This window comes from Zygosaccharomyces rouxii (genome assembly GCF_000026365.1).
Source record: "Zygosaccharomyces rouxii strain CBS732 chromosome F complete sequence".
Classification (NCBI taxonomy): domain Eukaryota; kingdom Fungi; phylum Ascomycota; class Saccharomycetes; order Saccharomycetales; family Saccharomycetaceae; genus Zygosaccharomyces; species Zygosaccharomyces rouxii.
This window is the reverse complement of record NC_012995.1, coordinates 798513-820177: the sequence shown is the minus strand read 5'-3', so window position 1 is coordinate 820177 and position 21665 is coordinate 798513. Positions and strand designations below refer to the sequence as shown.

Here is a 21665-nt window from a genome sequence, read left to right as displayed (position 1 = left end):
AGTAGATGACCAGCATCTCAACTAACCGCAACACATCCTTTGTAATACAGGTCCATCGATTTATTCATGAACCCTACGTTTGGGGGTTATGCTTGTTCTTTCTCTACGACTAGTCGCTAGTAGATCAGAACCTATGAGAAAAAGCGGACAGAGCAGTAGAGTACTGCGTGGGATGAATTTAACGATGGGTACCATGTTCATCGTAATGCAAGGGTCGTTATGAAGAACTACAACTAGCTAGTTGAATTTTATGTTACTTTTAAAGCTCTTGTAGTCGTCTAAAGGTGCGATGAGATGCTATTGAAATTTTTCACCTTTATTACAAAGTGAAAAATTCGAGAAGTCATCGCACAATGCAAGATGAGGTGCAAAAATTGATGAATAATGAGCCATTCCAAGTGTTCTAGAAACCGTGCTCAATTGCCAAGCGTTCCTTTCAATCAATTCCAACATTCTAGCGCCTTTAGGTTCCCCTCAGAGCCCAGAAACCTTTTTACAAAGTATAAAGAGGCATCATATTACTATGGAGGTCAATTGCACGATTCCATATCTGATTCCATTGGATTGAAGAGTCCTGGTAATAAATTATCCCATGATCGATCATGCAGTAACAAGCGAGACTTTCTAGGCTCAGATCTGTATCAAGGATGGGAGGACTTTTTACCGCTGTCGCCGGAAATACTAGATAGTTCAAGAGGCTGTTACCAATGGATAAATAAATGGGAAAATGATAATCATACTTCGTATTCACAACGCAGTCCCTTTGTCGTCATATCCCCAAGACACTACTTGGTAGAACTGACCATGCAATTGTTTCAACAATCAAAGTATTCCATATTATGTACTCATCTGGGGGATGGTAAAATTGTACTTTCACAGGTAGAGAATGACAAGAAATCACATCAACATACATCTCGCAATACTACTATGACTAAGAAAATCCTCCATTCTGGATATGCATTGGAAGATCTATTGACACGGGGTCCACGGGTAGAAGACGATCCATTCTTTGCCATAATAGAGGCTGAATTAGATGCCAACATTTCATTAGTGTTGAGATGTGAACTAGATTCCTACAACGAGTTGACAGAAACGTTCACCGAACTAAAGTGTTATGCACCCCTCAATATGCACAACGCCTATCATAGGGAAAAATTACTGAAGACTTGGATTCAGCTAGCAATATCGCCGAGATGTGATCTATTAATTGGCGTTAGAAACACACACATGGGTTTATTACAAGACCTTCAGTATTTTACGAACAAAGAACTTTACCGAAAGATTAACGACAGAAATTTACCAAAATCGCCGAAAAGGTTCAATTATAATGCAGATTTGGCTGTTCAATGGTGTCAACACTGCATTAGATCCATATGTAAACTCGTCGGTGAGAACGTTGACCGTTCATCACCTCAATGCTTTAAATTGACCATTGACGAATCCCATAAAATCCAGTTAGAAAAATTGAAACATGTTCCTGCTCATGTGGAATTACCAATTCGTTAAATAGTCTGAATCAACTTTGATATTATCGTTCTAATTCTCTCTTATTAGCCAATCATTAAGGCCTTTTTAGAATTTTTCAGCTCATCGCTTGCATGAAATATTAACATATAGATGCACCATCAAAATACTGTAATAATAATAATAACTTAAATTATAGAGAAGCTAAAGGAGATTCGAGGCTAATAATATGGCGGAAGCTGAAGCTGAATTGATCCACACTGCTCATGAGCATATAAATCTGCACGACAATGAAACAAAACCGCTTTACATTTCCAAGATTGTTCTAGATGGTGATAACGGGTCTAGTCCCCTTTCTGACTCCCTTTGCAGAGCTATCTTTGGTGAAGCTCTGAATCAACCTCTACAAAGTGTGGAAAACAGTATTAATATTTTTGAGGACATCAGAAAGAAACTTTTGTTTACAGGGCTCTTTTCAGATGTCAATATTACTTTGGATAAAGACCCTGATACTACATCCTTAAGCCAGTTGAATAAGGAGATTTCTGAATCTTATGGTATAGAGACTCCTTTATCAACACAGGCAAAGGTTTTGTTAAAACGTCCCGACTACAACACTATATCTGGTACTACTACACTTTCTGATGACAATATTTCATTGGCGGGTTCTAAGACTTGGAAAAACCTTTTGGGACAAGCAGATGCAGAGAATCTACGTTTGGGCTTCAATTGGAATCCTGTTACAAGCCAATGGGACGGTAAGGATGCTAGATTTAGTTTTTCCTTGCCCCTAGTTAAAGTACCCTCTGTGAGGGCAATAGTAGAGGCAGAAGGTATTCAGAGATCTTTATGTTCGAAACCATTCGTGGCTCCTGAAGATGAACATGTCCAGCAACAGTATGCTGTAGGTGCAGGTTTCCAAAAACGCTGGATCTGTAACATTTCAAAATCTGTTCCCCTGCTGTACACTGGTGTATCTGTGGTTCGTAGAAATTTGAACGAATTTAAACCAACTGCATCCGAACTATATGCTCCTTTCAAAGGTCCATTTGATAAGACTAGTTTTGTGACATCTTTTACCCATGATACGAGGAGATTTATTGGTAATTTCCCTCTCTCTGGATGCCAATTCCAGCTCAACAACGAATACGTTATCTCACAGTCACAGGGCTCCTCCAAGCAATTAAATCATGATAACAATTTTAACAAAACAGCATTCCATTTGGAACACCATGCATCCCATTGGAAAGACAAGATTACGAGATCTTTCCAGTTACAAGGTGGTGGTATTTACCCATTGGGATCTGAAGCTCAAACGGTGCATCCACTTGACAGATTTCAACTAGGTGGCCTCAATTCCTTGAAAGGATTCCATCTGAATGGTGTTGGTACTGGTGGTCAAAATTTCTTCTACAAATTGGGACTAAGCATCTCTCACAAATTGATAAACACACCAACGAAATCTCCCCTAAGACTGCAGTATTTTTTCAATTTGGGTAACGCTTCCTCTGATTACAAAACCATTTTTAACTCATATGCTGCAGCTACAGGTTTAAGTCTGGTTTACAAGACTCCACAGGCCTTATTAGATCTAACGTATGCTCATCCATTGACCTCTAGACCTCAAGACTTATCTAAACCTGGATTGTCGTTAGGTGTATCACTGACATTCTTTTAGAAACCCCTAATTGTCGAAATAATGTAGATAGGCGTTATGCATTAACTATGTGTTTGTATAAAAATTCATTAGTATTTAGCGATGAGCTTTAAAAAGTTGTACTTATACCTGACACAGCTACAGGTAAGGCTTAAGAAAGAGAAGTAAGAGTGAAAAGTACCAGGACCAGTAACACTGGTTAATGTGGATCCTCAGATACCAGTATGATTTGGAAGATGGTAATTTAAAGCACGTCTCTTGCTGTTTAAGACTTGGTGAGACGTATAACATCGGCAGATCTAGTAAGAACCTGTTAAATATAAAAAATGATAAAAGTATATCGAGACAACATGTAAGTATTTGCTGGGATGGTAAGGATCGTCAATTGAAACTGATTAACCAAGGTAAGATGACAGCTGTTTCTGAAAAGTATTTAAAAATGGGGGAATCTATAAGTTTTGGGAAATCAATGGGGACGGTTTTGGTGGAATTGGGCACAAAACCGTTGAAAATGCAACTGCAGTGGATGGATTCTATTTGGATGGTACCTCAGGGAAGTCGATCAGACCATAGCGCTTTAGAAGAACTTGGCATTGAAGTTTTGTCATCTGAATTAAGTAGGGCCAATCTTATAGTGATAGATGAGCAGCAAAATTACTCTCGATGGCTTTATGGATTAGTAAAGAGGATACCGCTCATGAACCTTGAGTTTTTGAATGTTGTGTCCCAGAAAGTTTCTGGTCATGAAACCGAATTCGATTCAATTTGGACCAAGATTATGAATGATGGAAGTCTTCGGTACAAATCATGGGAAGTTCAAGCTCAAGTATTGCAGAATCTAGAGTTTTTAACTGTTGGTAAGGATGAAGACACCTCGTTAGCTATTGAAGCTGCTGGTGGTAAATATTCAGCAGTTCTGAGTGTTGAAGAATTGCGAGAAGCAGTGAAAAGGAAGGGGGATTTGAGTAACGTTGTAATACTAAAAAGTCATCTTACACCAGCTGAGGAATTAGCCCCCCTGGGCAAGACTTTTACCGTGCAGGACGTGGTGGAAGCGATACTGAAAGATGAGGTGAATTCATTGAAGAATGGAGTCATTGGAGAGGTTGCGAAGAGACCTGAAGCTGAAGTCCCAATGGAAAAGCCAGTTACCAAGAAACGTAGGTTGAATAGACCTAGAGTCAAACCACTAGATATTTTGAGTTTCTTTGCTGGCGGTGACTCCATGAAAGAATCTCAGGGAGAATCCACCATGAAGTTAAATTCACAGGAGGAAGAATCGAAGGATCCAAGAAAGTTAGAAGATCCAAAGGAAGAATCAAAAGAATCTAAGGAGGTATTGCAACCAGAGGTACCGAAGGAATTTAACGAATATTCGAAGGAAGAACCTGGGCAAAAGTCGTATGAGGAATCAAAGGCAGATGAAAATGAAAAATCTCTGGAAGAAACGGTCGAACCAACTCTACAAGTGACGGAACCTCCTCCTACGTCTGCCGCTGAAAAACCAAATAACGCCCGCCCTCATAGAAAGCCAACTTTAAGTGATTATAGGAAAGGTGAGAGTCCTTCACAAAATGATATGATTCAAATGATTCAAGACACCAAAAACCATGAAGTTAAGCGTCTAAATTCCACCATCATTCAAGTTGGTGATGAGGAGTTGACTGAGGATGCGATCAATCAGCTGGGTAATTTAGTGTTGGTGGATCGGAATGACAATTTGATGCGTCGTAGAGATCGTTCACCAACTGTAGATAGCCATAATCCTAACTGGAACAATCGTAAGAATTTTAAAAATTTCGTTAAAGTGTGGCCCAAGTATGGAGGACAAGATAGTACAAGTCGAGAAGGATCTTCAGATACAATCCGCAACCGTGCATTCCTATTGACGAGACAATATGTGCCGACTAGGACATATACTAGTGGAGACTCTTCCAAGCAAGCACAAGAAGATCTTTACGATTTCCCAGAACCACAACCAGAGGCACAATCGGTACCGCAAGTAGAAGCTCCTGGTCCGAACAATTTATTTGTGATGGATGAAGACGATTCACAAGACGTAGCACTAGAAGAACCAGAAAAACCTGTCCTTCCCTCAACGTCGCATCTAATTGATGATAGAGAGAGCGACAGTGACAGTGATGATGACGAACCCAAATTCCAGTTCAAGAGAAGGAAAAGATAGAGAGATAGAGATAGAAAAAAAAACCTAGGGAGTAGAATTTGTAATAAAACATTTATTCCAAATCTATTTCATCTTGTATTTATCTAATCGTTAAAAAAGTAAGATCAGCAAGCATCGAACTGCGCTTATTGGAAAATTGGGAATGGAGAGAAGTCTTGGTAGCAAGTTCTTCTTTCACCCTTAGCCTTCAACAAACCGTCGACCTTGGCGACATCGCTGTCAGATAGGGTCAAAACCTTCAAGTTACCCACAATTCTGGATGGAGTAACAGATTTTGGCAAAGTAACCAAGCCCTTTTGAACAGCCCAAGAGATGACCACATGGCCAGCTTCAACACCATTGGCCTTGGCGATCTCTTGCACGGTTGGATCGCTCAAGATTGGTGCATTCTCACCACCCAATGGGGAGTAGGCTTCGATGACAATGCCATTCTCCTTACCGAATTTAATCAAATCTTCTTGAGGCAACAATGGGTGTAATTCCACTTGGTTGACAGCAGGAGTAACCTTGGTAGTTGGAGCTGCCAGCAGATCCTTTAGGTTGTTCACAGAGAAGTTGGAGACACCAATAGCCTTGGTCTTACCGCTCTCCAACAACTTCTGCATCAATTCCCATGTCTTGATAAAATTCCATTCCAAATCAACATCCTTTGAACCATCTGGCTTTTCAGCAAATTGGAACAAGTTACCATCCTTGATGTTCTCAGTTCTTAGAGGAACTGGCCAGTGGATCAAGTACAGGTCAACATAATCCAGACCCAATCTTTGTAAAGATTGGTCCAATGCTTCTTGTGGGTTACGTTGTTGAGTACACCATAGCTTGGTAGTCAAAAAGATCTCGTTACGTGGAACACCACTGTCTTGGATGGCCTTACCAACTTCACCTTCGTTACCATAGACAGCAGCACCATCGATATGTCTGTAACCAGCTTTCAATGCCTCAATGACGGCCTTGTAACCTTCATTTTCCTTGGACCTCCAGGTACCAAGACCCACCTGTGGGATAGTTTGACCGGTGTTTAGCTTCAGAGTAGAAGTAGAGTTTTGCAAAGTAACCATTATCGACTATAATTCAATTCAATTGATTCCTGGTTATCTATCTACCTTTCCTTCCCTAATAGCAAGAATCGGATGAAATTCTTGAAATACTGCAGAACCTTACCCTTTATATAACGTTGACGAACGAAACCACAGACACATCCCCTGCTACGTTTCGTGATAAAGTGACTTAACCTTGACCATGCGATGGTGAAAGGAATCTCGAGAGGTCGTTAAGCGTAATTCCATTAAGATCGACAGAATTCTCTCTATCGTATTCTATTAAATTCTATCTTACGTAAGAAGTTGCTTAGAGTATCTCAAGCATCGGATTTGAGTCCTTGTCCAAACCCTCTTCCAAACGGGCTGAGTCCTTAATTCCTGTTCCACATCAACGTAGTCCACCATGTATCGAGGATGCTGCAACAGCCCCTGTACGAATGATGCCAGTACGAAGTTAAAGTAGAGTCTTGCAATGAGAGATGCTAGAGTGATGAAAATCGTCATGACGAATTCAAAGCTCTGAGAAGCACCTTGGTTAGGTTCTTGCATGGCAGCTGCAGCAATCGATTTCTGAGTTGGAGTATTATCCTCGAGAGTATACCATTGATTGGTGAACCATAGGGTAAATAGGCATGTAAGGAAAGTATCAATGCTAAATGCAATGAATATCTGGGAAAATACCAGAAGACTTGGCTTAGAATAAGTAAATAAACCTTGTGCGTAGACTACGAAGCTGAAGATCGACCATAAGTAGAGGACCCATTGCAGAAATTCCAAAGGATGTCCAGTAAACAAAGCCAATATACCGAAGAGACCACTACATTTGTTTAGGATCGTTACACCAAGTGCAACCTCGACACCTATGTATAGGGGGAGGAACCCTAGGAAACGCTAAAATAAAATGGGTCAGTAAAAATTCGAATCGAGAGAATTAAGAGTTTATGAGCCAGATGTGATTGACTAGACATACTTTTGGAAGGTTTAAATAAGTCTTCATTGGACCTTGAAGAGCTCTTGCAAGTGTGTTGTTTATGAAGTCGAAGTTTGTTGAACATTAAAGTGAAAAATTTCGGCGATGAGATGAGATGTTGAACAATTACGATAGAAGGACGAAGGCAAAGAAGAAAGCAGCAGCCGTTTAGGATGTCGTTAGAAACTGAATTTGATCGTTTACATGTTTCCAAGCATCAGGATAATACCCGTATCCTTGAGAAGTACGAAAATAGGATTGAAAATGGTGGATTTACAAGTGGTAAAGGTAACAAGACCTATAAAGATAAATCTGATAGAGCCACTGTGGAAAATGTCCTTGATCCAAGGACTATGAAATTTTTAAGTGCCTTAACAAATAGAGGTGTAATTTCTGAATTTAACGGTTGTATTAGTAGTGGTAAAGAGGCAAATGTTTACCATGCATTTGGTCCAGAGGGTCAAGAACTGGCAATAAAGATCTATAAGACTTCGATTTTAGTGTTCAAGGATAGAGAAAGGTATGTGGATGGTGAATTTAGATTTAGAAATTCTAGATCACAACATAATCCAAGAAAGATGATTAAAATTTGGGCAGAGAAAGAGTTTAGAAATTTGAGAAGAATTCATTCTAGTGGTGTTGTACCGACTGCGTGTCCTGTTGAAGTTAAATCTAATGTGCTGGTAATGCAATTTTTGAATAGAGGCGATGGTGCTCCTTCACCAAGGTTAAAGGATTACCAATACAAGGATGAACTAGAAGTTGCACATTACTACTACAAGGCCATAGCATACATGAGACTTTTATACCAAGTGTGTCGATTAGTTCACGCAGATCTTTCAGAATACAATATAGTGGTACATCAAAACGCACTTCACATCATTGACGTCTCTCAAAGTGTGGAACCTTACCATCCAATGAGTTTAGATTTTTTAAGAATGGACATTAAAAACATTAATGCATATTTTGGAAAAATGGGCGTTTCTTTATTCCAAGAAAGAATGATATTCCAATTCATTATTGCGGAGACTTTAGAAGGATTCCAAGGTGATTATAAAACCGCTGACGATTTGGTAGAATATTTGGTTGAGCACTTGCCACTAAAGACACCAACGGAGGGTGCCGATGAGGATGAAATCTTCAGAAGTTTGCATCTAGTGAGAAGTTTAGGTGGATTGGAAGAAAGAGATTTCGATAGATTTACTGATGGGAAATTCGATTTGTTAAAGAGTCTTATTGCTAACGACAATGAAAGGAATCTGCAAAGGCCACAACAACAGGAAATAGAAAGTAGTGAAGATGAAAGCGAAGATAAGGACGAAGATGAAGATGAAGATGAAGATGACGATGGGAGTGAAGGTGATAGTGAAAGCGAGAGTGAAAGTGATAGTGAAGATGAGAGATTTACAATACCTAAGGGTAAGAAATTCGAGGATAAAGATGAAAAGAAACAACGTAAGCATGAAGCTAAGGAGTTAAAGAAGGAAAAGAGAAAAACAAAGGTCAAGAAACATATAAAGAAAAAACTGATCAAAAAGACCAAATCAAAAAAATAGATTTTTATTAAATAATTTTAATAGTCTTACCTTTATTTTATACGGATCCTCCGCTTTGAGCTTGCCCTACCAGGCCCGCCATTTCCAATAGGGCTCTATCTTCACCAATACTGCGCAAGTTGATCTGTTGACGTCTTTTGGCCTCTGATTCTTCCCATTCCCATTGTTTTAGTTGTTCTTCTAATTCTTTCTCACCACCGCACCCCCAGACTTCCACATCTTGTAATAACATCTTCACCTCAAAATCTTTATCACCAACCACTAAACCTGGTTTTAAAACTCCACCTTGACCGGCATGTCTAAGGACTGCAAATTCCAATGCACTATCCATCGTTAATGATACATTGCCAGGTGAATAGGATTTAGCCGTAGACTTAATCACAGGCTGTTTATTTCCTATACCAATCCCACCACCAATAGTGTTGAAATACAATGCATTCTCCCGAGAGCTTCCAAAGACTTCCTGGAATGGTGATAGTTGAACGATAGTTGTATGAGGACCACCGAAAAATTCCTTATTGGTTATTTTCCATGGATCTGACACATATACCGCCAGGATTATTTTTGATTTGGCCGGATACATTTCCTCCACCTCTGTATCCATATCCGAAGGTTTTAATTTAGGGTATTCATGTAAGAATTTCCTAAACCTTGTATTCTTTACGCTGTACTCTTCATCATCCAATATTCTTTTACCACGAAGAAGCATTATGGTAGGAGCACTCCATTTGAACACCTTAGCCTGGAAAGATCTCATGGAAAAACCGTGATCTCTACCTAAATACAATCTTTGTAAATGATAAATGGGCAATTGTTTTGATAGTGCAGAGGATATTTGAGCTAGCAGTGCCGAATTAAGCAATTTGGAAGATGCTATTTCACCGCGATTTTCAGAAAGTGGATCCACTAATTCATCATCTTTAAAAAGTAGATGCTCCATAACTCTTGTCAATGGATCAAAGATGTGAGGAGCTATAGATCTCATGGTATGAGCAAACGGCTCATATTCTATCCAGGACGATTCATCCATTGGCCTCATTGATCTAAGGATTGTATGAGCAGATTTTATATAAGAATTCCAATTGTCAAACATGGCAACATTTTCCAGTTTACAGTTGTTTATAGGGCAATAGGTAGTCAATATCAGTAGCCATGAGATAAATGGAACCATATAAGCAAATGGAACGCTCAGCTCGTTAACGTGTAATCCATCGAAAGTCTTCAGAATACGGGTCACGTCAAAGGACTCTTCTGAAGAACTAGAAGATGACAGGTTTGGATCCTCCTTGACGGTCTTACGAATACTCAGTGCTATAAACCACAGTTTTAATTGATCATAATTTCTGGATTTAACATATTTCTTACATCTTTCAGGATTTGTCAGTATGATGGCCTTCAATACCCCTATGCCAGTTACATTCTCATATGAATTCTTCATTAGTGGGAAATTACCAAGGACCTGAACAAAATTGTACAGTAACTCTCGCAGCAATATTTCATCCTGTGGTACGCTCAGCCATTTAGTCAACTCCTCATTAGTTAACCTCTCATTTAAATCTTTGCCTAACTTATTCTTAAAGGATACAAGCTCTGTAACTGTAAACTGTTTCAAAGCCCTATCGTTAAAACTTTTGAGAATATCTGAATTGGAAGTAAAATGTGTACTACTCTGTAAAGTAGCCTGTGAAGTTCTTTGTCCCATCTTGAATAACCTTTACAACTAGAGAGGGTTTTACAACCGAATATGCACTTACAACCAACTAAGCAGATTTTCTACCTAGTACTACTCCTAACCATATACTTTTAAGCACTTCAATAGCCCTTCAGGAAATAATCTATCGGCTATTACATTTACTTCTTTATGGTATTTTATAACCTCATGTTCGCCCTATCTTGATACAAAGGATAGTAAAGTAATTAACAAAAGCTTAGTCGCAACGTACAGACAAAGATGATTATAACAGAGTTCAATGTGCAGAAAAGCTCTACAATGTCGTTGATATGATAGTAGCTAACAATGGCTTCCAATTGCCGGTATCTTGACTGCTATTTGACTAAGATGAGCTTGTTGAGCAGTAAAGCGTCGCTTTTAACGATCTGAAATTTTTCAGTCAAGCTCATCTCATCTCATCTCATCTCATCTCATCTCATCTCATCTCATCTCATCTCATCTCATCTCATCTACAACTATTAAGAATTTGGAAAACTGCCCATTGAAAATTCGTGTAACCTCCATAAAGCTGCTATAATTGTCAAAATCGATATGGTAGAGGATAGAGGCAGCAAAGGAAGTAGTGATCCTCGTTTTGCAGGAATTCAAAATGATCCTAAATTCAGAAACTTCAAGAAGAAAGGTTTGAAGGTGAAATTAGATGATAGATTCAGTAAAAAGGATTTGGATGTTAGACGTAAGGCTAAAGTTGATAAGTACGGTAGGAGAATTACTGGAGAAAGCAAGGATTTGAAGGATTTCGATAAATATTTCGAGAAGGAAGGTAAAGAAGGCAAAGAAGATGAAAGTAGTAGCAGTAGTGAAGACGAAGAAGAAGAAACCGAGTCTAAAGTAGTGGATAGAGCTAGGGGTGAATTGCCAGAAGCATATACCTCATCAGAATCTGAGGACTCTGAATCAGATTTGAGTGAAGAGGAAAGCGAAGCAGATGTAGCTGAAGCAGTGGAAGAAGCTAAGCCAGAATCTGGTGATCCCTCAAAAACTTTAGCAGTGGTAAATTTAGACTGGGATCATGTAAGAGCGGCGGATTTGATGATTACTTTTTCCAGTTTTTTACCTTCTGGAGGTAAGATTGAAAAGATTTGTATTTATCCAAGTGAATTTGGTAAGGAGAGAATGCAAAGAGAAGAAAAAGAAGGTCCTCCAAGAGAAATATTTAATAAGAAGAAGAAGCACCATGATGAAGATAGTGACTCAGATGTGGATATTCGTGATCTTTATGAAGAAGGTGATGCCGATAAAGAAGTGGACAATGCCGCCTTGCGCCAGTACCAATTAGAAAGACTGCGTTACTACTATGCCATTGTCTATTGCAACAATGTAGAGACAGGAGAATCTATCTATTCTAATTGTGATGGTACAGAATATGAATCTACCGCGAATATATTTGATTTGAGATACGTTCCCGAGGGTATGGAGTTTGATGATGAACCTAAAGATGAATGTAAGGAATTACCTAAGAATTACAAGCCATTGGAGTTTAGTACTGATGCTCTACAGCATTCGAATGTGAAATTGACTTGGGATGAAACTCCTACTGATAGATTGGAAGTCTCAAAGAGGGCATTTTCCCAAAAAGAATTAGAGGATATGGATTTCCAAGCTTATTTAGCATCAGGTACAGATGAATCTGATGGGGAAGAAAATAATAATGAAGAAGCTAAGAACAAACTTAAGTCATTGGTGGGACAATCTTTGGCTTATGGTAAACAGCAAGAGGAAGAACCAGACATGGAAATTACTTTTACACCAGGTCTTGATGATTCTAAGCCACAAGCAGATGAAGACCATGAGGAGACTACTATAGAGAAGGTTAAGCGTAAAGAACAAGAACGTCGTAAGGCTCGTAAGCAAAGGTTGAAGGAATTGAAGCAACAAGCTGAGCAAGAGAAGAAGGAGAAATTACGCTCTGGTAAGAACAAGAAGCAAGTGGAAGATGAATCAGATGCTAAATCCAAGGCAGAATTAGAACTATTGATGATGGAAGACGAGGATGATACCGAGAAATCTTTGAACAAAAAGGCACACTTCAACATGAATGAGATTCTCAAATCTGAAAAGGAAAAAAAGAAGAAGGGCAAGTACCAAGATAAGGGTAAAATTATGGAAGATGAATTCAAGCCTGATCTAAACGATCCTAGATTCAACGAAGTGTTTGAGAATCAAGATTTCGCCATTGATCCTAGTCAACCGGAGTATAAGAGCACTAAGGCTATGAAGGAAATTTTGGAGGAACGTTCCAAACGTGCTCATAAGAAGAGGAAGCCATTGGCTGACGATGGTGATAGTAAGGATAACAAGCATGACATTTCAAATATTGTGAATAAATTGAAAAAAAAGGGAAATAACAAGAAGGCCAAACGTTAAGAGGCCTAAAATTGTAGATAGATATAGATGAGTAATATTTCAGTTTTGTATAGTACCGTTTCTTTAAAGTAGATGTTTTTTCACCATAATCTTATAAAGTAAAAGGCGATAAAGAATTGAAAACTGAATGTTTGAAGAAGACACCTACAATTATGCAATGATGCTGATTGCAGATGAGTCTTGTGAACTATAGTTCATCATCCGAAGATGAAGGGAACGTGCAAATTGCTAGAGATGATAGGACAGTTTCTGTAGAAGGTCTTAAGAATTCAGAAGCTAACGGTAAGGACGATGGATCAGATATTAAGAGAAGGAAACTTACTAGGTCAGAAATTCGCAAGAGTCGTCAATCTAGGAAAGGTAAGGGACCTTGGGCTACGTGGTCGAGTAGTTCCAGCTCGGATTCGAGCTCTGAAGAAGCTGAACCAGAGACAGAGACTAGATTTGATGAATTGAAGGATGAAGATGATAATAGTGATAGTGAAGTAGAACTATTGAAGGAAAAGGAGGAAAAGTCAATTTTTTATGCAGAAAATGAGTTTGACTATCAAGGTCGTGGAATCTTACATCCACCTGTAGAAGTCGATCTTGATTTTTACAAGCAAGATTTCAAGTGTTATTTACCCAAGAGAAGAATTCATAGTTTTACTGGACATACAAGAGGAACTTCAGCACTTCAATTTTTACCAAAAACTGGGCATTTATTTCTATCTGGTGGTAATGACAATATATTAAAAATTTGGGATTTTTACCATGAAAGAATTTGTCTTAGAGACTACATTGGACATAGTAAGCCCATAAAGACTGTTAACTTCAACGAGGATGGCAATAGTTTTCTCAGTGCATCGTTTGACCAGAATGTAAAGCTTTGGGATACAGAGACGGGTCAAGTTAAGTCTAGGTATAGATATAATGCCACACCTAATGATTTAAAGTATCGTCCTGGTCACCTAAATGAATTCGTCGTTGGACTTTCCAATTCCAAGATAAACCACTATGACGATCGTGTGGCTGCTAACCAAGGCTTAGTACAGGTTTATGATCATCATCTGAGCTCGATATTGAGTTTAGAATTCTTCCCGGATGGATCTAAATTGATATCTTCGTCGGAGGATAAAACTGTAAGAATTTGGGAAAATCAGGTAAATATACCGATCAAACAAATCAGTGATACCGCTCAACATTCTATGCCATTCTTGAGAGTTCACCCGGAACATCATTATTTCTGTGCTCAAAGTATGGATAATGTAATTTATTCATTTGGGATGAAACCCAAATATAGAAGGCACCCAAACAAATTCTTCAGTGGACATCAATCTGCTGGTTATGGCATCCATATTGATTTCTCACCAGATGGGCACTATATAATTTCTGGTGATTCTAGGGGAAAATTAATGGTTTGGGACTGGACGACTACTAAAATTTTGAAAACTTTAGAGGTTCCTGGCCGTCAACCGGTGACCCAAGTTGCTTGGCATCCGCAAGAGACTAGCAAGGTTCTCTGTAGTGGTAATATGGGTAAAATTCATTTATTTGATTGATCGCATGGAAAATAAATTAAAATTTAATGATTTAAAAATACATGGTGCTTCTTATTTCCGTTTTGACATATATAGATATGTATATGTATTCATGCATAGAAGGAAACTGACTTAGATTTTCTTGCCTGTACTTCACCAATACCTTCCACAAAATCTTCATGTTTCACAGATGATTGACCATTTCTCAATGCAATCATACCTGCTTCTACCGATACGGCTTTCAATTGAGCACCGTTAAATTCGTCTGTTGATCTTGCTAATTCTTGCCAATTTATGTCATCATCTGTGGCCATCTTTCTGGAATGAATTTGTAAAATTTGAGCTCTTGAATCTTCTGAGGGAATTGGGAATTCAATCTTTCTATCCAATCTACCAGATCTTAACAAAGCAGGATCAAGAACATCGACTCTGTTAGTAGCTGCAACCACCTTAACACGGTCATCAGATCCAAACCCATCTAACTGGTTAAGTAATTCCAACATAGTTCTTTGGACTTCTCTGTCACCGGATTTTTCAGAATCGAATCTCTTGGTACCTATAGCATCCAATTCATCGATGAAAATAATGGAAGGAGCCTTTTCCTTTGCAAGGGCAAAGGCGTCACGGACCAGCTTGGCACCTTCACCGATGAACATTTGAACTAATTGAGGAGCCGCTAACTTTAAGAAAGTTGCATTTGTTTGAGCCGCACACGCACGAGCAAGTAAAGTCTTACCAGTACCTGGAGGACCATACATCAAAGCACCTTTAGGTGCTCTAATACCCATATCTGTAAATTTATCTGCACGTTTCATGGGGAGCACAATAGCTTCCACTAATTCTTCAATTTGCTTATCTAATCCACCAACATCGGAATAAGTTTCTGTTGGTTTCTCATCAACTTCCATCGCCTTTACACGAGAGTCAAATTCAGATGGTAGGGTCTCCAGGATTAAATAAGAATCCTTGTTAACACCCACTAAGTCGTTAGGTTTTAACTTGTCAGGATCTACAAGTCCAACCATTGGTAGAAAAACAGTTTGTCTAGAAGACGTCTTCACCACGGCAGCTTTACCTTCAGCAGCATTATCTAAATTTAAATTCCCAGTTTGTGTGACAGCTTCGCTGTTCTCTTTATCGTCTAATTCATCCATATCCATAATTTCCACAATGTTAGCCACTAAATAGGGCAACTGCCTGTTGTTCTTAATCTTTTCCTTATTATCTTTGATTTTTTCCAACATGACATTGTTTTCATGACCTAATCGTTGTAATTCAGATCTGAATATGCGTACTTCATTATCCAAAAGTCTGCTTCTAGTCTGTAACTCTTGTGTCGACAACCCTAGGATCTCTTGATCCAATTCATCATCTCCTGGTAACTGTTGCGCATCTAATTCTTCTAAAGTAGCCATGATGTGGCGGGCGACTAGCTTATAGGCAAGATACTATGCTCTTGATACTACTAATTTACTGGTCTTGTAGTGATTAGCTATTATATGTCCTTTGCCACCTTCAATCCCTCAATGTTGAAAAAGCGGGAAGTACGGGTAACACCTAGGTGAAAGGTAACATGGAGAAATAATACCGACCTCAGCGGCAAGAATATTGAAATTAGGTACTTTATTTTAATTTTAATCGATTCTACGGTATCGAATTGATAGGTACTGAGTAATACTGCGATAAGTAGACCTTGCTATACACAAATATTGGACTATGGGAACACAGAAACGTTGAAACGCTGATATGCAATAGTATCCACCATTCTAGTGTTCTTTCTAGCACCTCATTCAAGAAACTGATATCATTGATCAAGCCTGTACCAACAATGGCCCAGTGGTATCAAGCTGCTGAGTGTACTGCTACTCCATTCGTCAGTAAAGCTTTTATTAAATTATAAACGTATCAAACGCCGGTTTGCTTACATATTCAGTGCATCATGAACCTGCATTGGGATATTGTATTCCTTGTAGATAGTATCCCAACTGCAGAGCATTCTTGACTTTCCACAGATTCGAATAGCTCACGTTCTTTCCTCTTTCTAATGTACATCTGTGCTCTTTCTTCCCTCTAAGCAGTCTGTCTGTGCTTCTCGAGCTCTGATTTCAATTCTGTGGTGAAATCATCTTCAACTTCCACGTCATCCCAGTCTTCTTCCCAAAGATTTGTTGCAGCAGTTTCCTTCAAGTTCTCTTCTTGGTTCCACGAATCAACTGGAAAATCTTCAAATTCGTCGTCTTCCTCTAAAGTGCGTCTTGGCTGTTCTTGTTTCTCGCTCATTATAAGTTGGTAATACTCCAAATGGATTGACTCTGATTGATTCCTTGTAGTGTTATTTGGATGTTTAACCCTTTGCCACCTTTAAGTTCACCAACTTCTAAAATGATGAAATTTTTAACATGAAAAATTCGACTCATCTCATCTCATCGCATACAAAAACTACATAATACAGGGAATTAAGGCAGGATCTATTGATCATTCCAATCGGCATGAAGGAGGTGGTATCTAGTGAAGCACCTAAAAAGATCAGCGGTCTTGAATTTAGTGCTTTAAGTGCTGCTGATATCGTTGCACAGTCTGAAGTTGAAATCTCGACTAGAGATCTATTTGATCTGGAAAATGGACGTGCTCCTAAGACGGGCGGTGCCTTGGACCCTAAGATGGGTGTTTCTTCATCAAGTATGGAGTGTCAAACCTGTCATGGTAATTTAGCATCGTGTCATGGTCATTTTGGACACATTAAACTGGCGCTACCTGTATTCCACATTGGTTACTTCAAGGCAACTATCCAGATCTTACAGGGTATTTGCAAGGAGTGTTCATCAATTTTATTGGAAGATACTGATAAGAAGCACTTCTTGTCAGAATTGAGAAGACCAGGTGTAGATAATTTGAGAAGAATGGGAATCTTAAAGAAAGTCTTAGATCAATGTAAGAAACAAAGACGTTGTTTACAATGTGGTGCATTAAATGGTGTGGTTAAGAAAGCTGCAGCAGGTGGTGGATCAGCATCTCTAAAGATTATTCATGATACCTTCCGTTGGGCTGGTAAAAAATCTGTACCTGAGAAAGAGAAATGGATTGGTGATTGGGATAGCGTTTTGGCGCATAGTCCCGAACTAGAAAGGTACGTTAAACGTTGTATGGATGATTTGAATCCACTTAAGACACTTAACCTTTTCAAGCAGGTCAAACCAGAGGATTGTGAATTGTTGGGTATTGATTCTACTATCAAATCCGGTAGACCTGAGACTTACATTTGGAGATATCTGCCAGCACCACCGGTTTGTATTAGACCTTCTGTTATGATGCAAGATTCTCCAGCATCAAATGAGGATGATTTAACGGTTAAATTAACAGAAGTAGTTTGGACATCTTCTTTGATTAAAGCTGGGTTGGAAAAGGGTATTTCAATTAATAATATGATGGAACATTGGGATTATTTACAATTAGCCGTTGCCATGTATATAAATTCAGATTCTGTCAATCCTGCTATTCTGTCAGGGGGCACCGGCGGTAAAGTTAAACCAATTAGAGGGTTCTGTCAACGTTTAAAGGGTAAACAAGGTAGATTTAGAGGTAACTTGTCTGGTAAACGTGTAGACTTCTCTGGTAGAACTGTCATTTCACCTGATCCGAATTTATCAGTCGATGAAGTGGCAGTTCCTGATCGTGTTGCCAAAGTTTTGACATACCCAGAAAGAGTGACTCGTTATAACAAGGGTAAATTACAACAGCTAGTGGTCAATGGTCCTAATGAGTATCCCGGTGCTAATTATTTATTGAAGAAGGATGAAGACGCTAGAAGAAACTTACGTTTTGGTGATCGTGTTAAACTGGCTAAAAATTTGAGAATTGGTGATCTTGTAGAAAGACATTTGGAAGATGGTGATGTGGTTCTTTTCAACCGTCAACCTTCTTTGCACAGATTATCAATTTTATCACACTATGCCAAGATTCGTCCCTGGAGAACCTTTAGATTAAATGAATGTGTCTGTACACCTTATAATGCAGATTTCGATGGTGATGAAATGAATCTGCACGTTCCTCAAAGTGAAGAAGCTAGAGCTGAAGCTATTAATTTGATGGGTGTGAAAAGTAATTTGTTAACACCAAAATCCGGTGAACCTATCATTGCCGCTACTCAAGATTTCATTACTGGATCTTACTTGATCTCCCACAAGGATTCATTCTTTGATAAATATGATATGACCCAGTTGTTATCTATGATGTCAGATGGTGCTTTGCAATTTGATATTCCCCCACCAACCATCTGGAAACCATGCTATTTATGGACTGGTAAACAGATTTTCTCCCTTTTGATTAGACCTAATAAAAAATCTCCTGTGGTTCTCAATTTAGACGCTAAGAATAAAGTTTACATACCGCCCAAGTCCAAATCTTTGCCTAATGAAATGTCTCAAAACGATGGATTTGTTCTGATCAGAGGCTCCCAGATATTAAGTGGTGTGATGGATAAATCTGTCCTTGGTGATGGTAAGAAACATTCCGTGTTTTATACCATTTTAAGAGACTACGGTTCTCAAGAAGCTGCAGAAGCAATGAATAGAATGGCTAAACTTTGTGCACGTTACGTTGGTAATAGAGGGTTCTCGATTGGTATTAGTGATGTGACTCCAGCGGAGGAGTTGAAGGAAAAAAAGGAAGAGATGGTAGAAAGCGCCTATGCCAAGTGTGATGAATTGATTGATCTTTTCAGTAAGGGTAAATTAGAAACTCAACCTGGTTGTAATGAGGAACAAACTTTGGAAGCTAAAATCGGTGGTCTTTTGTCTAAAGTCAGAGAAGAAGTCGGTGAAGTTTGTATCAATGAATTGGATAATATGAATGCACCTCTTATTATGGCAACTTGTGGTTCTAAAGGTTCCACATTAAACGTTTCTCAAATGGTTGCAGTTGTCGGTCAACAAATTATTTCTGGTAGTCGTGTTCCAGATGGTTTCCAAGATCGTTCTCTACCTCATTTCCCCAAGAACTCTAAGACACCTCAATCCAAGGGTTTTGTTAGAAATTCTTTCTTTTCAGGATTGACACCACCAGAATTTTTGTATCACGCTATCTCTGGTCGTGAAGGTCTGGTTGACACTGCTGTCAAAACTGCAGAAACTGGTTACATGTCTCGTAGATTGATGAAATCTTTGGAAGACTTGTCATGTTTGTACGATAATACTGTGAGAACTTCTTCAAACGGTATTGTCCAATTCACTTATGGTGGGGATGGTCTAGATCCACTAGAAATGGAAGGTAATGCACAACCAGTGAATTTTAACAGAACTTGGGATCATGCTACAAATGTTACCTTTAACAACATGGATAGAGGTCTGTTACCATACCAAATCATGCAAGTGACAGAAGAAATACTACAGCCGTTAGAAAACAGATTGGTAAGATACGACAATCTTGGTAATGAGATCACAAAGGAAAACCGCGATAGAATTGAATACATCGATCAAAACGATGCTGAAAGAGGGTTCTACCATTCCTTGAGAGATTTTATCTGGGCTAAGGCTCAACTTTTGGCAAAATTTAGAGGGTCTAAAGATATGAAAGAATTGATGGATGAGCCTGCCCTTGAATTACAAAGTGTCGATTTGGATGAAAATGTTCCTGAAGATATTAGACATTCTGTGGATCAAGTTTACCGTATTACGGATAAGATGGTTAGAGAATTTTTGAGAGTTGCCATTCTCAAGTACCGTAGAGCTAAAGTGGAACCTGGTACTGCTGTTGGTGCTATTGGTGCACAATCTATTGGTGAACCAGGTACTCAAATGACTTTGAAGACTTTCCACTTTGCTGGTGTCGCCTCTATGAACGTCACATTGGGTGTTCCCCGTATTAAGGAAATTATCAATGCATCTAAAGTCATTTCTACACCCATCATTAATGCTGTTTTAGTCAATGAAAGTGATGAAAGAGCTGCAAGAGTGGTCAAAGGTAGAATTGAAAAGACCTTGTTGTCAGATGTCGCATTTTACATTCAAGATGTCTACAGAGATAATTTGTCTTACTTACAGGTTCGTGTGGATCTTAGTACAATCGATAAATTGCAATTAGAATTGACGATAGAAGATATTGCTGTGGCCATGACTAGAGCTCCAAAATTAAAGATTCAGGCTTCAGATGTTCACATCGTGGGCAAGGACAAAATTGCCATTAATGTTTTCCCAGATGGAGCTAAGGCCAAGTCCATTTCCACTCTGGCGAAGGAACCAAGCGAGAATGAAGTGTTTTACAGAATGCAGCAATTACGTCGTGCTCTACCAGGGATCGTCGTTAAGGGTTTGTCTGATATTTCTAGAGCTGTCATTAATATTCGTGATGATGGTAAGCGTGAACTTCTTGTTGAAGGTTACGGTTTGAGAGATGTCATGTCTACTGATGGTGTTGTAGGTCATAAGACAGTCACAAACCATATCTTAGAAGTTTACAGCGTGCTTGGTATTGAAGCTGCTAGAGCCAGTATTGTAGGTGAAATTGACTACACCATGAGTAATCACGGTATGAGTGTGGATCCTCGTCACATTCAATTATTGGGTGATGTGATGACCTACAAGGGTGAAATTTTGGGTATTACAAGATTTGGTCTATCTAAGATGAGAGATTCAGTCTTGCAACTAGCATCTTTCGAAAAGACTACGGACCATTTGTTTGACGCTGCATTCTACATGAAGAAAGACGCTGTGGAAGGTGTGTCAGAATGTATCATTTTGGGTCAAACTATGGCCATCGGTACAGGTGCATTTAAGGTGGTTAAGGGAACAAATGTTTCTGAAGAACAGTTGAAACCAAAACCAACGCTATTTGAAAGTCTTGTCAATGAGACCAGCGTGAAAGTAAACTAGTCTGAAGGAGTTTATAAATCTGTATAGTTTGATATTACGAAGTCATAAGGTTAAAGAATATTAGTAGTCATTTTAAGATGAGGGTAAAGAATTAGGGAAGCACTCCTGATGATGGGCGGTAAGTGTGTGTATTCAAGTGCATCTTCATCAAAAATTCATTGTATTGTCATTCAATAGTGCGGGAAAAAATATTAGCCCTGCAGGGGGCTCGAACCCCTAACCTTGTGATTAAGAGTCACACGCGCTACCGATTGCGCCAGCAAGGCATAGTAATTATCTGATGTCTTCGGTATTTGAGAATATATTTA

At 39.0% G+C, this 21665-nt stretch overlaps 12 protein-coding genes and 1 non-coding gene across 13 annotated transcripts; 7 read left to right on the top strand and 6 right to left on the bottom strand.

Annotated features, from left to right (window-relative positions):
• Positions 1–384: 384 nt before the first annotated feature.
• On the top strand, positions 385–1506 carry DXO1 (Dxo1p; the record flags this gene model as incomplete). Its single annotated transcript, XM_002497591.1, has 1 exon — positions 385–1506. One exon carries the CDS (start codon positions 385–387, stop codon positions 1504–1506), a length of 1122 nt encoding a protein of 373 aa, XP_002497636.1.
• Positions 1507–1693: 187 nt separating this feature from the next.
• ZYRO0F10076g (uncharacterized protein) lies at positions 1694–3142 on the top strand (the record flags this gene model as incomplete). Its single annotated transcript, XM_002497590.1, has 1 exon — positions 1694–3142. One exon carries the CDS (start codon positions 1694–1696, stop codon positions 3140–3142), a length of 1449 nt encoding a protein of 482 aa, XP_002497635.1.
• A 181-nt stretch (positions 3143–3323) lies between these two features.
• Positions 3324–5306, top strand: XRS2 (Xrs2p; the record flags this gene model as incomplete). The annotated part of the gene is made up of 1 exon (XM_002497589.1): positions 3324–5306. One exon carries the CDS (start codon positions 3324–3326, stop codon positions 5304–5306), a length of 1983 nt encoding a protein of 660 aa, XP_002497634.1.
• Positions 5307–5431: 125 nt separating this feature from the next.
• On the bottom strand, positions 5432–6364 carry ZYRO0F10032g (uncharacterized protein; the record flags this gene model as incomplete). Its single annotated transcript, XM_002497588.1, has 1 exon — positions 5432–6364. One exon carries the CDS (start codon positions 6362–6364, stop codon positions 5432–5434), a length of 933 nt encoding a protein of 310 aa, XP_002497633.1.
• Positions 6365–6637: 273 nt separating this feature from the next.
• On the bottom strand, positions 6638–7343 carry KEI1 (Kei1p; the record flags this gene model as incomplete). The annotated part of the gene is made up of 2 exons (XM_002497587.1): positions 6638–7237; positions 7317–7343. 2 exons carry the CDS (start codon positions 7341–7343, stop codon positions 6638–6640), a joined length of 627 nt encoding a protein of 208 aa, XP_002497632.1.
• A 146-nt stretch (positions 7344–7489) lies between these two features.
• RIO1 (protein kinase RIO1) lies at positions 7490–8872 on the top strand (the record flags this gene model as incomplete). Its single annotated transcript, XM_002497586.1, has 1 exon — positions 7490–8872. The coding sequence occupies one exon, from the start codon at positions 7490–7492 to the stop codon at positions 8870–8872; it is 1383 nt and encodes a 460-aa protein (XP_002497631.1).
• A 37-nt stretch (positions 8873–8909) lies between these two features.
• RTC5 (Rtc5p) lies at positions 8910–10574 on the bottom strand (the record flags this gene model as incomplete). Its single annotated transcript, XM_002497585.1, has 1 exon — positions 8910–10574. The coding sequence occupies one exon, from the start codon at positions 10572–10574 to the stop codon at positions 8910–8912; it is 1665 nt and encodes a 554-aa protein (XP_002497630.1).
• A 561-nt stretch (positions 10575–11135) lies between these two features.
• On the top strand, positions 11136–12971 carry ESF1 (pre-rRNA-processing protein ESF1; the record flags this gene model as incomplete). Its single annotated transcript, XM_002497584.1, has 1 exon — positions 11136–12971. The coding sequence occupies one exon, from the start codon at positions 11136–11138 to the stop codon at positions 12969–12971; it is 1836 nt and encodes a 611-aa protein (XP_002497629.1).
• Positions 12972–13144: 173 nt separating this feature from the next.
• CDC40 (Cdc40p) lies at positions 13145–14512 on the top strand (the record flags this gene model as incomplete). Its single annotated transcript, XM_002497583.1, has 1 exon — positions 13145–14512. The coding sequence occupies one exon, from the start codon at positions 13145–13147 to the stop codon at positions 14510–14512; it is 1368 nt and encodes a 455-aa protein (XP_002497628.1).
• Positions 14513–14601: 89 nt separating this feature from the next.
• RPT5 (proteasome regulatory particle base subunit RPT5) lies at positions 14602–15906 on the bottom strand (the record flags this gene model as incomplete). The annotated part of the gene is made up of 1 exon (XM_002497582.1): positions 14602–15906. One exon carries the CDS (start codon positions 15904–15906, stop codon positions 14602–14604), a length of 1305 nt encoding a protein of 434 aa, XP_002497627.1.
• A 655-nt stretch (positions 15907–16561) lies between these two features.
• On the bottom strand, positions 16562–16771 carry SEM1 (proteasome regulatory particle lid subunit SEM1; the record flags this gene model as incomplete). The annotated part of the gene is made up of 1 exon (XM_002497581.1): positions 16562–16771. One exon carries the CDS (start codon positions 16769–16771, stop codon positions 16562–16564), a length of 210 nt encoding a protein of 69 aa, XP_002497626.1.
• Positions 16772–16980: 209 nt separating this feature from the next.
• RPO31 (DNA-directed RNA polymerase III core subunit RPO31) lies at positions 16981–21357 on the top strand (the record flags this gene model as incomplete). Its single annotated transcript, XM_002497580.1, has 1 exon — positions 16981–21357. One exon carries the CDS (start codon positions 16981–16983, stop codon positions 21355–21357), a length of 4377 nt encoding a protein of 1458 aa, XP_002497625.1.
• A 193-nt stretch (positions 21358–21550) lies between these two features.
• Positions 21551–21623, bottom strand: ZYRO0F09834r. Its single transcript has one exon. It is a non-coding gene; the product is annotated as a tRNA-Lys (tRNA).
• Positions 21624–21665: the final 42 nt, after the last annotated feature.